The sequence below is a fragment of the Poecilia mexicana genome, unplaced genomic scaffold, assembly GCF_051168715.1.
Source record: "Poecilia mexicana isolate PSO_F unplaced genomic scaffold, ASM5116871v1 scaffold_14, whole genome shotgun sequence".
Lineage (NCBI taxonomy): Eukaryota > Metazoa > Chordata > Actinopteri > Cyprinodontiformes > Poeciliidae > Poecilia > Poecilia mexicana.
Window position 1 is genome coordinate 11,489,278 of NW_028263383.1, and position 15,077 is coordinate 11,504,354.

The window sequence follows — 15,077 nt, forward strand, 5'->3', positions numbered from 1 at the left end:
AAGATACGAAAATTTAAATATAGTTGTTAATTACACTCTTTCCCCAACATTTCAGTAGTTTAAATACATACCGAGTCTTTGGACAGAATTCCACGGCCTCTCCAAACTCCAGGATTTTTGCAGGAAACTATAAGTTATGCAGCTGCAAATGAACTGACATTGTTTCTAAAACATTCTTTGGTCACCAAGGTCATTTATGGTAGTATATGCACAAATCCTGCATCGAAGCAACATTGTTACATTTATTTTTGGGTTGGTACGTTCCCAACATTATAGTAAACCAGCATGAAGGAGAATTAAGATTAAAAGAATCACATTTAGACGTGGGGAATAATATGTACTTCTATGCATTGGGAACAATTCAGTGCCTTGTTTTGCTTTCCAGGCATTCCTGGAACGATGTGGATTATCATTTCAGCACAATAAATAACCTGGACTTTGTTCCACTAATATTCTCAAGATTATTCTTACAAATTATCCTATTTATTAAAGCTATAACTTAGAATACTTTTCATGATAAATCTGTGCCTTAAGTAAAAGGCATCAGGTTTGTTGTGTTTAATCTTCTTTATGGCTTACTATCCTTTAGGACTTTGGTCCTTAAACCAGTTTATGAACAACCACAACAAAGCCTTGTGCAAACGTCCTGATCTCATCATTGTTTAACTTGCTGCAATCACAAAACAAGTATCCATGGAAACAGATAGTTTTCATTACTGTTTTACATTCATATGAGAATTATTTAGGTTTCTTCGAAGAATTCTTTAAAGGATAAGTCTAAATAATGAATTTACGATGCTTTTAGTCATAAGAAGTAAATTGAACCTAAGATAAATCAGAGATAACCCTGTTTTATAGTGCTGTATGTCCCAGTGTGACCTCCCACATTTCGATGGAGGAATCTAAAAATGAGCCCAGCTTTAAGGTCCAAACCACACTGCATGACACAGAGCTGTGCAGAAAAACGTGTTGTGCAAATCAGCCTAAAGGACTATATTATCTTCCTTTTTTTTCTTAAAAATGACGGAAATCAGTCAGGAAAAAGACGACCAAAACATCCGGGACTATGACACCATCACCTCTTTCCTGGGATCCTGGGGACGCTTTCAGATGAGGATTTTTTTGGCGTTGGGCATCAGCATAATTCCAAATGGATTTACTGGGATCTACATCGTTTTTGTAGGTGCCACCCCGCCTCATGAATGCCAGATTCCCGAGAATATCAGCATCAGTGAGATGTGGAGGAATGTATCAGTCCCACTGGAAACAGTGGATGGCGTCACAAAGCGCAGCTCCTGCTGGAGGCTTAACCTGGAAACAGTCAGGAACTACTCTCAAATGAACGTTATCCCAAATGTGGATGTGAATGTCAGTGAAATTCCCCTGGAGACGTGTCTGGATGGATGGATGTACAGCAAAGAAGTCTACCAGTCGACCATCGTTACAGAGGTAAGACTATTATTATATATTCAGAGCGGATTTTACAGTCTTTTTCCTTGAGGTTTTTTCTATATGATCTGATCAGAAAGAGACAGGAAAAACAAAGCTTGGTTTAAAAGTTTTAAATGTTAATGAGTATTGTACTTTAGTTAGATTGACACACAAACTTAAGCAGAAATTACTTCTTGCATGCATATTGCAAAACTACTCTAATTTCACTGAAGCCTTTAAGTTTCAAATGTTATTCAGATTCTAAATGCCTAAAGTTTTTTTCCAACAACTAAATCTTTTAAAATAGTTTTGGCAAAGTCTTGTCCTGCAGCTTTCAGAGGCACATCTAAATGAAATGGTTGAAATCAGCATGTGATTCAGCTCTGCAGACGCTTGATAATTAGCTATTCATCTTATTTTGGTGTTTTGGGAAAACGATGCATCTAAAAGTTAACAGAATCTGCTGAGGAATGGATTAGGCACTCCAGTTTTCAGATGTCCCTGTAATATTTCAGTGATTTAAACGTTAAGTCCAGAGGTTCTTGCAGGAATGATGTCCTGTTTGTGTCAGGCTGTCTTGGTTGGAGGTTTTAAAAATCAAGCTCAAACATAAATGTTTTTTCTTACATACTTATTAATAAAGAAACTTGTAGAATAAAAAAAAACATTTCAAAATTCTGTGTTTACAGTGGGACTTGGTGTGTGACAATGCTTATAAAACTCCTCTGACCACCTCTATTCATTATGTTGGGGTGCTGGTGGGAACCATGGCATCAGGCCAGATGTCTGACAGGTATGTACCTTTCCAGGATTTCTCTTTAAGCAAACTAATTTTCCCATCAGAGGAAACTAAAATGCCATCTTGCTGATCCAGCCAGTCTTGTTCCACAGGTTTGGAAGGAAACCGATTCTTTTTGTCATGATGGCTCTTCAAACTTTAGCAACGACAGCACAGATCTTCTCACCCAGCTGGGAGATCTTCACCTTCATTTTTTGTCTTGTGGGAGGTGGAGGATATTCCAACTACACTATAGCATTTGTCCTGGGTATGTTGTTTAAGAAAAACAAATCGGCTAATAATATTGTTCCATGTTAGGAGCGTTTCTACATATAATGAGTTAGGACAAAAGAATTGTGCACATTATTAAGGGTCAACTAAAATGTATGTACAACTGCACAGAAAAGATGCAGTTTAGCATTTTCTGCTATCAAAGTTTTCAATTAGACTTGACCATGTAAGAAGAAAATCTGTTATTGGTTTGTTTGGTAGATTTATGTCATTAAATAGAAGAAAAGTCTTTTTTTGTGACAGGAAACAAAATGAGACTTTTTGTTTTTGGATTGTTTTATAATCTCTCTTGCCAAGAGATTATAACTAAGATAATTTTACAAACTTGTCTGTCATACAAACAGAAACATTCATCTGAAAACATTAATACCTCAACAGAAAGTAATTTATTAAACATACAGACCAATGGTTCACATTGTCGCTATCAACTGATGGGATATGAAATCAGTTCATAAAATGTGTTTGCTAACTTTTGTACACAGCTATTTTTCAGTTCAGCGTTGTAAAACATTAAATAGTTTAGATTTTAGGATGTTTACAACAAATGTTCTTATTTTTAAAGATTCTCTGTATGAAACCTGCAGGATCTGAAGTTCTCAGCCCAAAAACTCGGGTTGTTTTCTGCTCGCTTGGCGTTTTTATGGGCTCAGCTGTTGGCTACATGCTAATGCCTGCTGTGGCCTACTTCATCCGTGACTGGAGGATGCTACTGATAGCAATGGCTGCATCTGGACTCATCTACATCCCTCTGTGGTGGTAAGAGAAGGAAAATATAATAATTATATTGTTTTATATAACATTTTGTTTTATTTTTTGTACTTCTGTCTCCACTCTGCACTTCAACATTTGCTTATGTCAATTAGACTATATGGGCCTTAGTATGTTGGATGCTAATTTGTTTATAGATTAGCTTTTTTATCATATTTGGTTTAAATAAATAAAAATAAAAAGCTGTTACAAATTGATGTTTTGATCATATTTGGAGGATAAAACATTTGTGTGAGAATGCATTTCTAAACATTTAAGACCTCAAAGGAGTGCAGTTAATGTGGTAAAACCAATAAATGATATGAAGTGAATCAGTTCCTCAGGCTTAACTAAAACTATTTTGGTGTATTTATTATTTCTACATGATATATGTAAAATCTACTGTTAAAGTAATTTTTCTTCTGTGACCTCTTGAGTGAGTATTTCTGTTAAACTAGGTTTTAAAAGTCTGCATTTTCTGTGTCAAATCTTAGTTTATCTTTTTATTATTGTTTTGACACTTTTATGCTAACACCACAAACAATCCAAGATGCATTTGAGAACATTTATAAGAACATCATAAACTGTTGTCATAAACTGATGTGCAGATGTTGTTGTGTTCAGGTTGCTCACAGAGTCGCCTCGCTGGCTGCTTTCTCAGGGGAGAATAAAAGAAGCTGAAGAAATTATTATAAATGCTGCAAAAATGAATAAAGTAGAAATCCCTCAGGATATTTTTAGACCAGCTGAGGTAAGTTTACCCTGAGCTACATCACTATGAAGACACCAAAATACCACTAAACCTTTTTATCGGTTTTGCGTTGAGCTTAAAATCAGATATGTGACAATTTTTTCTTTTAGTGCATCTTCAACAGTTGATATATTGGAGTGGATTTTAATTGCAGTCACCATTTCCTCTTATTTTACATAGGTTGAAGATGCTTTGTCTAAAAGTGATGAGAAAACAAATGTGTTTGTCATCCTGAAAAGTTGCAATATAGCATCTATTACATTGCTGTGTGCCAGTCTGTGGTATGTATTCAACTTCCTTATATGACAAAGTTTTGAACATTTATACCAGTTGCACTACTTAACTGTCTAGCTTTGCATGTGGATTTCTGCTCTTTTAATCTTCCACTTACGGGAATTTTGTTAATCTTTTTGCAGGGCAATCATCACCCTGAGCTACTATGCTTTGCTCCTCAACACTTCAAATCTGAATGGTGACCCCTATCTGAACTGCTTCCTGTCTGCTGTGACAGAAGTCCCAGCGTATTTAATAGCCCTGTTGCTGCTACAGTTCTGCTCCAGGCACCTGTGTCAGTCCTCCACTCTGCTACTGGGAGGCGTCATGATCCTCTGTGTCCAACTCATTCCCAAACGTAATGCTCCAAGCCTTTTTGGAACATTGTTAATTAACAAAACTTGAAAAATAACAATAACAAGATTATCAGTGTATTTTTAAGGCTAATCTGCTGTTCTCTTTGCTTACAATGAATTTAGCAAAAGCAGGACAAATATAGGAGATGATGCCTTGTTGTTGCAATAAAAAAGTCCATGTTTTTAATCAAACATTAAATGTGAAACTTAATTTTTCTTCTTTGATTGTCCAGATCTGTCCACTGTGGCTGTGCTGCTCGAGATGTTAGGAAAGTTTGGAGTGACTGCAGCGTTCTGTGTTGTGTATTCAGTCACAACTGAGCTCTTCCCCACCGTTATCAGAAACACAGCGATGGGTTGCTGCTCCATGGCCGCCCGAATCGCCACCATCATCTCTCCTTTCATCATCTATCTAGGTAAACAATCAAAATCAACTAAAAGCACTGAGCCAATCTCCTGTTTTCTGGAAAACATTTTAAAATGTAATGCATAGATGTCATTTTTGTGGTTTCAAAAATCTCTTTGTTTGCACTTTAAATACATATTGGCACATGTTGTCTAAAGTATATTAAGTCAAATAGAGACAAGACCACAGAAGTTAAACAATATTGTATGTTGAATATAGTTTGAAAACTTACATAATGTATGCACATCACACATTTTAGATTTGACTTTTATTTAAAAAAATATTTTTTGATTTAATCTATATGCTACTTTGCATTGGTTTAGTATGTAGTACCCTAATAAAAAGACTGAAGTTTGGGGTTGTAATATGACAAATAAGTGTCAATACTTTTTTCAAATGCATAGTCAGATAAAAGGGTTCTCAAAAAAACATTCACCTAAAATCTTATGTCAAACTGCTCCATCTAGTGGTTGTCTGTGGTAATTACAATAAGCTTCAACATGCTCTGCTTGTTCAAATATTTATTTCAGATATGATATAAATTACTGGTAAGTCCAAGTTAGAACGTGTTATTTGTAATATTAGCAATAAAAGGTTAGAGTCCTGGTCAAACGGCGTTTTGACTAAAGTCCAAAGGGTTGGAGTCCCAGTTGGTGGCGTCTCAACTAAAGTTCTACAGGTTTTTATTTCTCTTTCTCACTGTTTACGTTTTAATTATGGTTTTTAAATCTCTTTCTCACATGCTGTTTTTATTTTAATTATGTAAAGCACTTTGAAATGCCTTGCTGCTGAAATGTGCTATACAAATAAAATTTGATTGATTGATTTGAATATATTATGACTTTTTATTAAATAATAACTTTTGACTCAATAACATAAAGCAAAATGTTTCCATGGCAGTTATCATGAATGAATTGGGGCAGTTACCATAAGACATTTAAAAACTGTCAGCATAAAATTTGTACTAAACGTTTCTTTGCCCTGTCACAGCATGTTTATCTTCCTTAATTTGCAGGGGAATACTACAAGGCGCTCCCTTACATTGTGATGGGTGCCTTAGCCATTTGTGGTGGGATTGTCTGCTTCATGCTGCCAGAGACGTTTGGGAGAGCGCTGCCAGAGGCTTTACCTCAAATGCAGCAGATCTGCGGGTGAGTCCACAACTGTTTACATTGTCTAAGAAAAGCTGTTTTAAGTAGTATTAGTATGGAACCAAATCTATTAAACTGCTACTTGTATTGTTCAAAACGTAATGATTTTAATGAGGAAGAAAGGTAATGTTTTCTCATTTGCTCTTACTGTTTTTATTCAAACAGGAGAAGAAAAGAGGTGGAAGATGAAACTATGGAGAAAGAGAACATTCCCCAATCTAAAGAAACCAAGTTATAGATATACTGCGTTGGTCTTTCTGTTGACATAGTTGCCCTTTCTTAGTTGTATTATATATTTTTAATATGCAACATCATTATGACAGTTGAGAGAGGGGAGTAAAAGTTTGTCCTCACAACTGCTGATTCTTTTATTTACTTATTTCCTTGTAACTTAAATGTCAAACATGTTTTGCTTCATATTGACAGAAAAATTGTATTTTCCTGATTTCACGGGCCAGATGAAGAGTGCACATCCAGCTATTGTGACAGGGTTCAGAGGTCATGTCTCAAAGCGTTTTGGGTTGCAAAGTTGGGTTTGTGTCTGAATTATGAAGCAGAGGACATCCAAGTACTAACTTTTGAACATTAAAATTATTTAAAGCCTGTCAAACTGCAATCTTCCTGTGTCCTTACAACATTCTACACCTTGATACTTGAAGAAAAGCACAAACTTCTTCGCTAAGTCATTTGTTCTGTGACATAATAATTATTCATACTTGGCACTTTAATGGTTTTTTATGCTTCAAAATTCAAAGAGTTAAAATCTGCAAGGGAAATATCACAACATCCAACTTTATTTCTTATCAGTAAAAAAGGGATGGACGAGGAAATACTTCAAACTGGCAAGACAGTTTTGTTTCCTCCTTCTTGGTCTTAGAGCATAAAGGAAACACTCTTCAATAATTGCACTGGAAACCAGATTTCTAAAAAAAAAAAATCACCTTATAATTTACAAAAAGTTGTCAAAATTTTGAATTGCAAGTCAGAAAAATGTTGCAGATATACACTTTGAAATTAAGATCTGCCGCCTTCCAGCTCAGAGCTATGCTCTCTTGTTTTTCCCATTTTAAACAGTGGCAGAGAAATAAATCTTTGTGTCTCATCTTATTTATGTTTCATGGAAGTCATGGTTCATGAATCCAATCAATTTTAAAAATACTGACAACAACAAATCAAAATTCTGGTTTATTGTTTTCGGACTGAGTTCATCTTAGAGAGCAGTAGATAAAACGTGTTGAGACGATTTACATCCCATCAGGTCTGGTCATTGGGGGAAAGCGACACGTGTAAATTTAGCTTTGAATGCTCCATGATTCTGGCAGCTGTAGACAGAGAGAGCTGGTTCTTCCTTGGTATTTATGGTTACGGACGGAACCAACAACTTTCCACCAGAGCAGTTATATCAGTTGTTGACTGGAGGATTCTTACCTCCACTAATGCATTATCTACAGCACATTGCCCCACTGCAACCCAAACTTGGTAAGTTATGCTTTTTTTTCTTCTTCACCACATACCACATGTCTGGTCAGTCAAGCCCCTTCGGTCTAAGAAATGGTTACTTTTGAATGAAAAGAGTTGGGCTGACACAGCTAAACTGATCTCTATGCACTCAGTGAACATGCAGTAAATTATCTAACAGTGAATAATAATTCTGAATAAATGTCTGCTTTTTGCATTGCTTTGAGAGAGCCTGTTTAACACACGCGGTTGGTTCCTCTGAAGAGCTGATGTGAAGCTAACATCCCTGCTGTGCATCAGCTCGTTAACATGACTGACTGCAGCAGCTCACATTTCTGCACACACACATGCACAAGTATTATTTTGGGGGCTAATATGTCAGCCATTTATAATTTGAACCCAGGGAAGTTCTTGTGGATAGACATTTCAACATTTCTATCTCTAATCCAGTGACTTTATTATAAGCATAACAAACTTATCTGACCTCTCTGGGTTCTTCCTAAATATATTAGGACTACAATCTATTGCCATGACTCCTGCAAAAAATAAGAAAGATAAGCTAATCTACTTAGACTGTCTTCTTTTTAAACACGTGTCAAACTCAAGGCCCGCGGGCCACATGTGGCCCGCCATGTCATTTTATGTGCCCCCCCACCCCCAGCATATATATATTATCCAGGTGGTTTAACGCACTTGGATCAAATGATGGCTCATTAGAGACCTAAGGAGAACATTGACAAGCTGAAAAGATTGTTACTACCACCAGGGAGAGAACTAAAACATGCAGGATGCCGGGCCTCCAGGACTGACTTTGGACACCCCTGGAATAGAGGAACCTCGGTGTTATGACTATCTGTGCTACCTAACAATGTCCTACCATGTGGCAGGCGCATGCGCACACCGATGTTACATCACAGGTTGCTTACGCAGTAGATTTCTACAAAACACCATCTGTGTTGGCGGAGGTTCAACTTTTACTTCGAGCCAAATGGCGACTACAATTGGTAAATTGCTGACAAACCTCCAACCATCGCCGTGATATCAATTATTATCAATATGCTGCTGGATTCTACCAATAGCTAAAGTTGGCATTTAAATTTGACCCACACTTTACATTTTTCAAAAATCTCAAGAAGATAACAGCTGAATGAACCAAACATCTGCTTGTGTTTTTGTGCAGTCTGTTAAGAGAATGGATACCCCAAAGGTCAGGGACTATGACACCATCACCTCTTTCCTGGGATCCTGGGGACGCTTTCAGATGAGGATTTTTTTAGCTCTTTCCATCAGCATAATTCCAAATGGATTTGTTGGCGTCTACATCGTTTTTGTAGGAGATACCCCGCCTCATGAATGCCGCATCCCTGAGAATATCAGCATCAGTGAGATGTGGAGGAATGTGTCAGTCCCACTGGAAACAGTGGATGGCGTCACAAAGCGCAGCTCGTGCTGGAGGCTTAACCTGGAAACAGTCAGGAACTACTCTCAAATGAACATTATCCCAAATGTGGATGTGAATGTCAGTGAAATTCCCCTGGAGACGTGTCTGGATGGATGGATGTACAGCAAAGAAGTCTACCAGTCGACCATCGTTACAGAGGTGTGCAAAAACCTTATCTTTATTTCAAAAGGGGCAATAAACATATTAGCAGATTACTTTAATAGGAAATGTAGCAGTTTTAGTTTCTTGTAATATTTCTATATTTACTTGTTTTAAGATTATCAAGAATTTCAGACAACAGTGAGAAATGGGCGAAAAGGTTTTTGTATTTCTATTTCTGAACCCTTGATAACAAGGTCTTTCTATTTAAACCATATTACAAGCTAATTAAAGTGTGCATAGACATAAGCTGGCTATAATGTTAAAAAAATGTGGTTTCTAGTTTTATAGTCTCATCATGAATGATAAAAAGGTAAAATATGCTCATTTTTATCAAGGCCCAACAGTACCAGCTTTCAGCAGTCGGCATTTTTTCTACAGAATCAGTGCCATGCAAACAGTTATGTGAGAGTGTGGAGGCGTTGGCTCTGACTGTAGTTTACACAAAATATGGTGAAATACAGTTTTGTTTTGTTTTTGAGAAATTGCTGTTATATTATTAAAGCTGCAGCATAACTTTTATAAAACAATATTTTTCTACATATTTGTTGAAGCTGCCACTTTGTTGTGATAGTACGGTATGAGACAGATAATCTGTGAACAACCAGTCAGGGAGGCGGGTCTTAGTGCTGTCAATCACAATCTTATGTGGCGCTGCTTAGCTCCCCTCCCCCCCTTAGCTTTGTGCTGTGCTGGAGCTAGCATAGCCTGTTGAGAATGCTAGGCTAGTTAGCATGTCCACCATTGATAACAGATAAACAGATTTCCTGTAATGGTGAGTTGCCATTAGCACATTTAGCAGTGAGTACATAAGATTGATTGACAGCACTAAGACCCGCCTCCTGGCTCTAGTTGATTATTTTTGGTGCATTTCTTCAGACTGCTGTAGTAGCTCAGGCAGGAGGTAAAACAGATTGATAATTTTACATATCTGTCTCATCACAAGCTGTCACGACATGGTGACATTTTTAACAAATATCTAAAATATATATATATATATATATATATATATATATATATATATATATATATATATATATATATATATATATATATATATATATATATATATATATTAATTTTATGTTATTTTCAAAGTTACATACTTGCGCTTTAAGACAATGTAACTGATTTTTCAGTGGAACTTGGTGTGTGAGAATCAATACAAAAACCCACTGACTACCTCCATTCATTACATCGGAGTTCTGTTCGGAGTTCTGTTCTCAGGCCAGCTGTCTGACAGGTACGAGCTGCGCATCGATATACTTCCCCAATCAGTTTAATTTCTCAGTAAGGAACACATGGAGTCAAATCAAATGTATTTCTTGCACAGGTTTGGAAGGAAGCCCATCCTGTTTGTCATGATGGCTGTTCAAACTGTGGGGCTAACAGCACAGATCTTCTCTCCGAGCTGGGAGGTCTTTCTCCTAATTTTCTTTATAGTTGGCGCTGGGGGATACTCCAACTATGTCATTGCATTTGTTCTGGGTATGTGTTTTTAAAGTGAACTTGATAATATTGGTTATTTACATATACATAGTTATTTATTATGGAGGTTTTTTATCCTATCTGACCTCCCAGGCCTTATTGGGTACAACAAAAGTTCCCACGTTTCTCAGAATATGACACTATTAAATGTCAACAGTTCTCCATAAACACATATAAAAATATGGCATTCACCAACAGGAGCTGAAGTTCTGAGCCCCAAAACCAGAGTGGTTTTCTGCTCACTCGGAGTATTCATGAGCTCAGCGTTGGGCTACATGGCGATGCCTGTAGTGGCCTTCTTTCTCCGTGAATGGCGGCTGTTGCTGATCGCCATGGCTGCCTCTGGCCTCATCTACGTCCCTCTGTGGTGGTAAGAAAATATATACATGCCAGCCTTTAGTTCGCAATGCTTTTTAATGTTGATTTAAAATACTTTTTCAGGCCATCTTTGTGCAGAAGGTTGTCATTATAACAGTTTTTTCTTTGTCTCTACTAACAGGTAACTAATTAGCCAACTTTAAAAGAGAAATTGCAAATTAATTAACTGGATTGTGACTTCTGGGACCTGCTGTACTCCAAATGTTAGAGCAGCAGAATTTTAGAAACTTAATTATGTTAAATTTTAAGTTGGTATTTATCTCCTATGGACAGGAGCTTTAATACCTGGAGAAATAATTATTTGATGACTTGGGGGCACTGTGTATAAAACGCTAACCTTTCATCCTCACTCAGTTCTAAAATATGGCAAAAAAAATTAAAACTAATGTACCTGATTCTAATTAAACAGAATACTGCCCAACATCCCAAAGGTAACAGACATACGTCAACATGACGTCCCACAAGATTAGTTTAAGCTGCACTGTGGCAGCAATTTAATAAAAAAATCAAAATATCTTCAAGTTTAGAACCTGCTTGTATCTGTTTAAAAATGTTCATGTGTTTGGAATACATAAATGAGGTTATAGCTGAGTAGTTTAAACTCCATGCAGTTGAAATGTTTTTGTATGAGCAGGTTTATCCCAGAGTCTCCTCGCTGGCTGCAGTCTCAGGGGAGAGCAGCCGAAGCTGAAGCCATTCTTAAAGATGCAGCGAAGCTGAATAAAGTCGAGGCTCCAGACGCCATTTTTACACAACCAGAGGTATGTTTGAAAGTCTGTACTTTAATATTGTATTAATATCATCTCATTTTGTGTAGTTGCAAAAGTTCCCACAACATATTTTTTATGGGAGCCTGTTTTTTCTTGCTATGTTTGACCTGCATTTGTTTTGGTATTTCTTTTGTCACAGATTGAAAAAATATTGGTGATGCGAGACAAGAAATTCAGCATTTTGGTCCTTCTGAAAAGCTGCAACATTTTCACCACAGCGTTGCTTTCGTCAAGCTTGTGGTATGTGTGCAGTAGAATTATATTACTAGTGTCACCTGTACTGAAGATTTGTCCTGAATTGTTTGGCAGGATGATCGTCGCCATGAACTACTTTGCTTTAATCCTCAACACTTCCAACCTGCACGGCGACCCGTACCTGAACTGCTTCCTGTCTGCTGCTACAGAGGTTCCAGCGTACATCATTGTCCTGTTGCTGCTGCGTTTCTCCTCCAGACGCCTCTGTCAGTCTGCCTCACTCTTACTTGGAGGCATTATGATCATTTGTGTTAACCTCATTCCGATAGGTAAGACCCACACAGTCGGCTCTATTTCGTTCACCGCCAGCCAGTCATGTTGGGTTTTCGTACATCATGTTTTATAGTTCCTAATTATAAAACTTTTAAAAACCAGACTCGGGTGTACGCATGTGTTGGACGGTAGGAACCAAATTTAATTTACTATACTTACAAGCAACCATAAGAAACAGTAAAATATTTGACATTTATTTGTAGTTACAGTTTGTATGAAATGTGATGCAAAAATAAGCAGTGGAAATTATTCAATGCTTTAAATTATGCTTCCATAAATGTGAATTTTTGAAGATAGTATTTTGTTTTATGAGTAGATTTCTTCTAAGACTATTTTCTTTTCCCTTGTAAAGAAAAAGTATTTTGCAAAGCAAAGAACAAAGATGAGAAAAGCTGCTGATTCTAAATAAAATGTGGACAATCTGTGTTCATTTATTCACCTGTCTGAGGAATTGAAAAGTCCCAAAGCTCAAGTCAAGACCCAAGTTCAGAAATACACAAATCAGAACAAAGAAGCAAATAGAAAAATCATATTTTTCACAATATTAAAGATATTCATCCATCCATTATCTGAACAGGTTTATTCCTGCAAAGAATTGGGTGAGAATTTAAACAACTGATTTAAAAGATGTTCACTTATTCAAGAAGTTTTAAACTGAGTGTCTAGATAAGATCCATCCATCCATCTAGGGAATAACTCCAGTGGGATTATTGAGCCCTGCGGTAAAACTGCAGCATCGTCTAGACGTTGCATGAAATTAAACATTGAGTTTCGTAAATATGCATTAAATAAGCAAACTCCTGCAGTGGCACATCTTACATTATACTTTGCTTTAAATCAGAATCTTATGGCATACTTGAATAAAACTTGTTAATTTTGCATTTTGGGTGTTTTTGTAAGATTGGAGCAACAGAAGTTGTATCTAAATGTGGGTCTAAACTTGAAGCTTATCATAATCATTATTTTAATCTGTAATTAAATTATTTTTTCCCCTTTCTCACACATTACATGAAAATCTATGTACAGGTTTTTTTATGTAAATTGATTAAAATAACTAATTTTTGTCAAAGAGCACATTAAAGGTGGTTTCAGTTTGCAGGACAGTCTATTTTTAAACTGGATCAGTTGATCTGATTCTTTTGTCCGGTTTGGTGGCCTCAGATTTACCCGCTGTGTCTGTGCTGCTGGAGATGGTGGGAAAATTCGGCATCACGTCGGCCTTCTGTGTTTTGTACGCCTTCACGGCGGAGCTCTTCCCGACCGTAATCAGGAATACAGCCATGGGATGTTGCTCCACAGCCGCACGGATCGGAACCATCATCTCCCCATTCATCATTTATCTGGGTAAGTGCAGAACGGATTTGTGAAATCTGTCACAACTTTTTAAGATACAAATACTTTCATTCTTTTTTTTCTTTGATGCCAGTGAGAGTTACTGTAATGTCTCATGTTTTTTCTTATTATTCACTAAACAAACAAGCATTTTGTTTGTTTTAGAAAGTATGTGATGTTTCTCTCAGTAGATATTAAATCAGTGCTGGCTCGGTTAAATTAAAACCCTTTTGTCACAGGGTTTTACTTCAGGGCCCTTCCATACATAGTGATGGGTGTTATGGCTGTCTGTGGTTCTGGTTTCTGCTTCATGCTGCCAGAAACTCATGGAAAAGCCTTACCAGAGGCACTATCAGACATGCAACAGCTACGTGGGTGAGTTGTTTGCAATTATCTAAAAAGTTACACTTATTTTTGGTAAAAGGTCATCTTCATTCTGCTTAGTCATCTTTGTTCTGATTCTGTGTATTTAGGATGATAGTTAATTTTATCAATGAGCATTTGTGCAGAATAGTTTTTCCTGATATTTTTGTTCCTTTGTTCAAACAGGAACTGTGTGAGTAAGAAAAAGGAAGCAGAACATGAAGAGAACACACAGATGTAGTGGGTAGATGTTATTACAAATCTGCTGCATCTGCCAAAGAGTTCATTTATTTGTTGGGCTTATTTTAAAGACTGACTGAAAAAAACTGATTTAAATTTTCAGAAGGTATTTTATTATTTTTTATGTCATTACTTTCTTATGATTTTATGAACAGACTAACACTTAGTAAGCAGTAAAATGATACAAATTGTCTTCAAATTGTGTAAGAAATAAAAATCTGACAACTAGTCATGCATTGTATTCACCGTCTTTACTTTGATGCCCCTAAATGAAATCCAGTGCAACCAATTGCCCTCAGCAGTCATCTAATTAGTAAATGAAATATAAGTTTAAAGCAAGGTTTGTTTTCTCTAAGATCAGCAGCTGAGCTGCGAGAATCCATGACAGCAACAATAATTAGTTGTTCATTTTCCACATTTGGCCTCTATGGAAGAATGAAAAACAGGAACTTTAAGAAGTTAAAAGTTTGAAACAAGCCACGTTGAGACCAATTCAATAATCTTAGAGTATTACTGAAAAGTCCATTTATTTCAGTAACCAAGTGAAACACATTATATTTTATATTTTTAACACCTTTATTTCTGCTGACAGCTAAAACACAACATTCAAAATTTGAATATTACATCAGACCAACGAAATGTGGGCTTAATAGGAAACGGGACTCATTGGGACATTTATTCTCATTTTTTGAATAAATAAAGAACACGGAAAAGATGGAGAAAATCTTTTGGACAA

At 36.6% G+C, this 15,077-nt stretch overlaps 2 protein-coding genes across 2 annotated transcripts; both read left to right on the plus strand.

The window, feature by feature from the left end:
• Nucleotides 1-931: 931 nt before the first annotated feature.
• Nucleotides 932-6,794, plus strand: LOC106920970 (solute carrier family 22 member 4-like). The gene is made up of 10 exons (XM_014992343.2): nucleotides 932-1,449; nucleotides 2,121-2,224; nucleotides 2,323-2,477; nucleotides 3,085-3,256; nucleotides 3,872-3,998; nucleotides 4,179-4,279; nucleotides 4,415-4,629; nucleotides 4,861-5,043; nucleotides 6,049-6,184; nucleotides 6,350-6,794. The coding sequence occupies exons 1-10, from the start codon at nucleotides 1,021-1,023 to the stop codon at nucleotides 6,420-6,422; spliced, it is 1,695 nt and encodes a 564-aa protein (XP_014847829.1). The 5' UTR covers nucleotides 932-1,020; the 3' UTR covers nucleotides 6,423-6,794.
• A 2,040-nt stretch (nucleotides 6,795-8,834) lies between these two features.
• Nucleotides 8,835-14,567, plus strand: LOC106920969 (solute carrier family 22 member 4-like). Its single transcript, XM_014992339.2, has 10 exons — nucleotides 8,835-9,242; nucleotides 10,382-10,485; nucleotides 10,576-10,730; nucleotides 10,929-11,100; nucleotides 11,743-11,869; nucleotides 12,018-12,118; nucleotides 12,188-12,402; nucleotides 13,568-13,750; nucleotides 13,978-14,113; nucleotides 14,288-14,567. The coding sequence occupies exons 1-10, from the start codon at nucleotides 8,835-8,837 to the stop codon at nucleotides 14,340-14,342; spliced, it is 1,656 nt and encodes a 551-aa protein (XP_014847825.2). The 3' UTR covers nucleotides 14,343-14,567.
• Nucleotides 14,568-15,077: the final 510 nt, after the last annotated feature.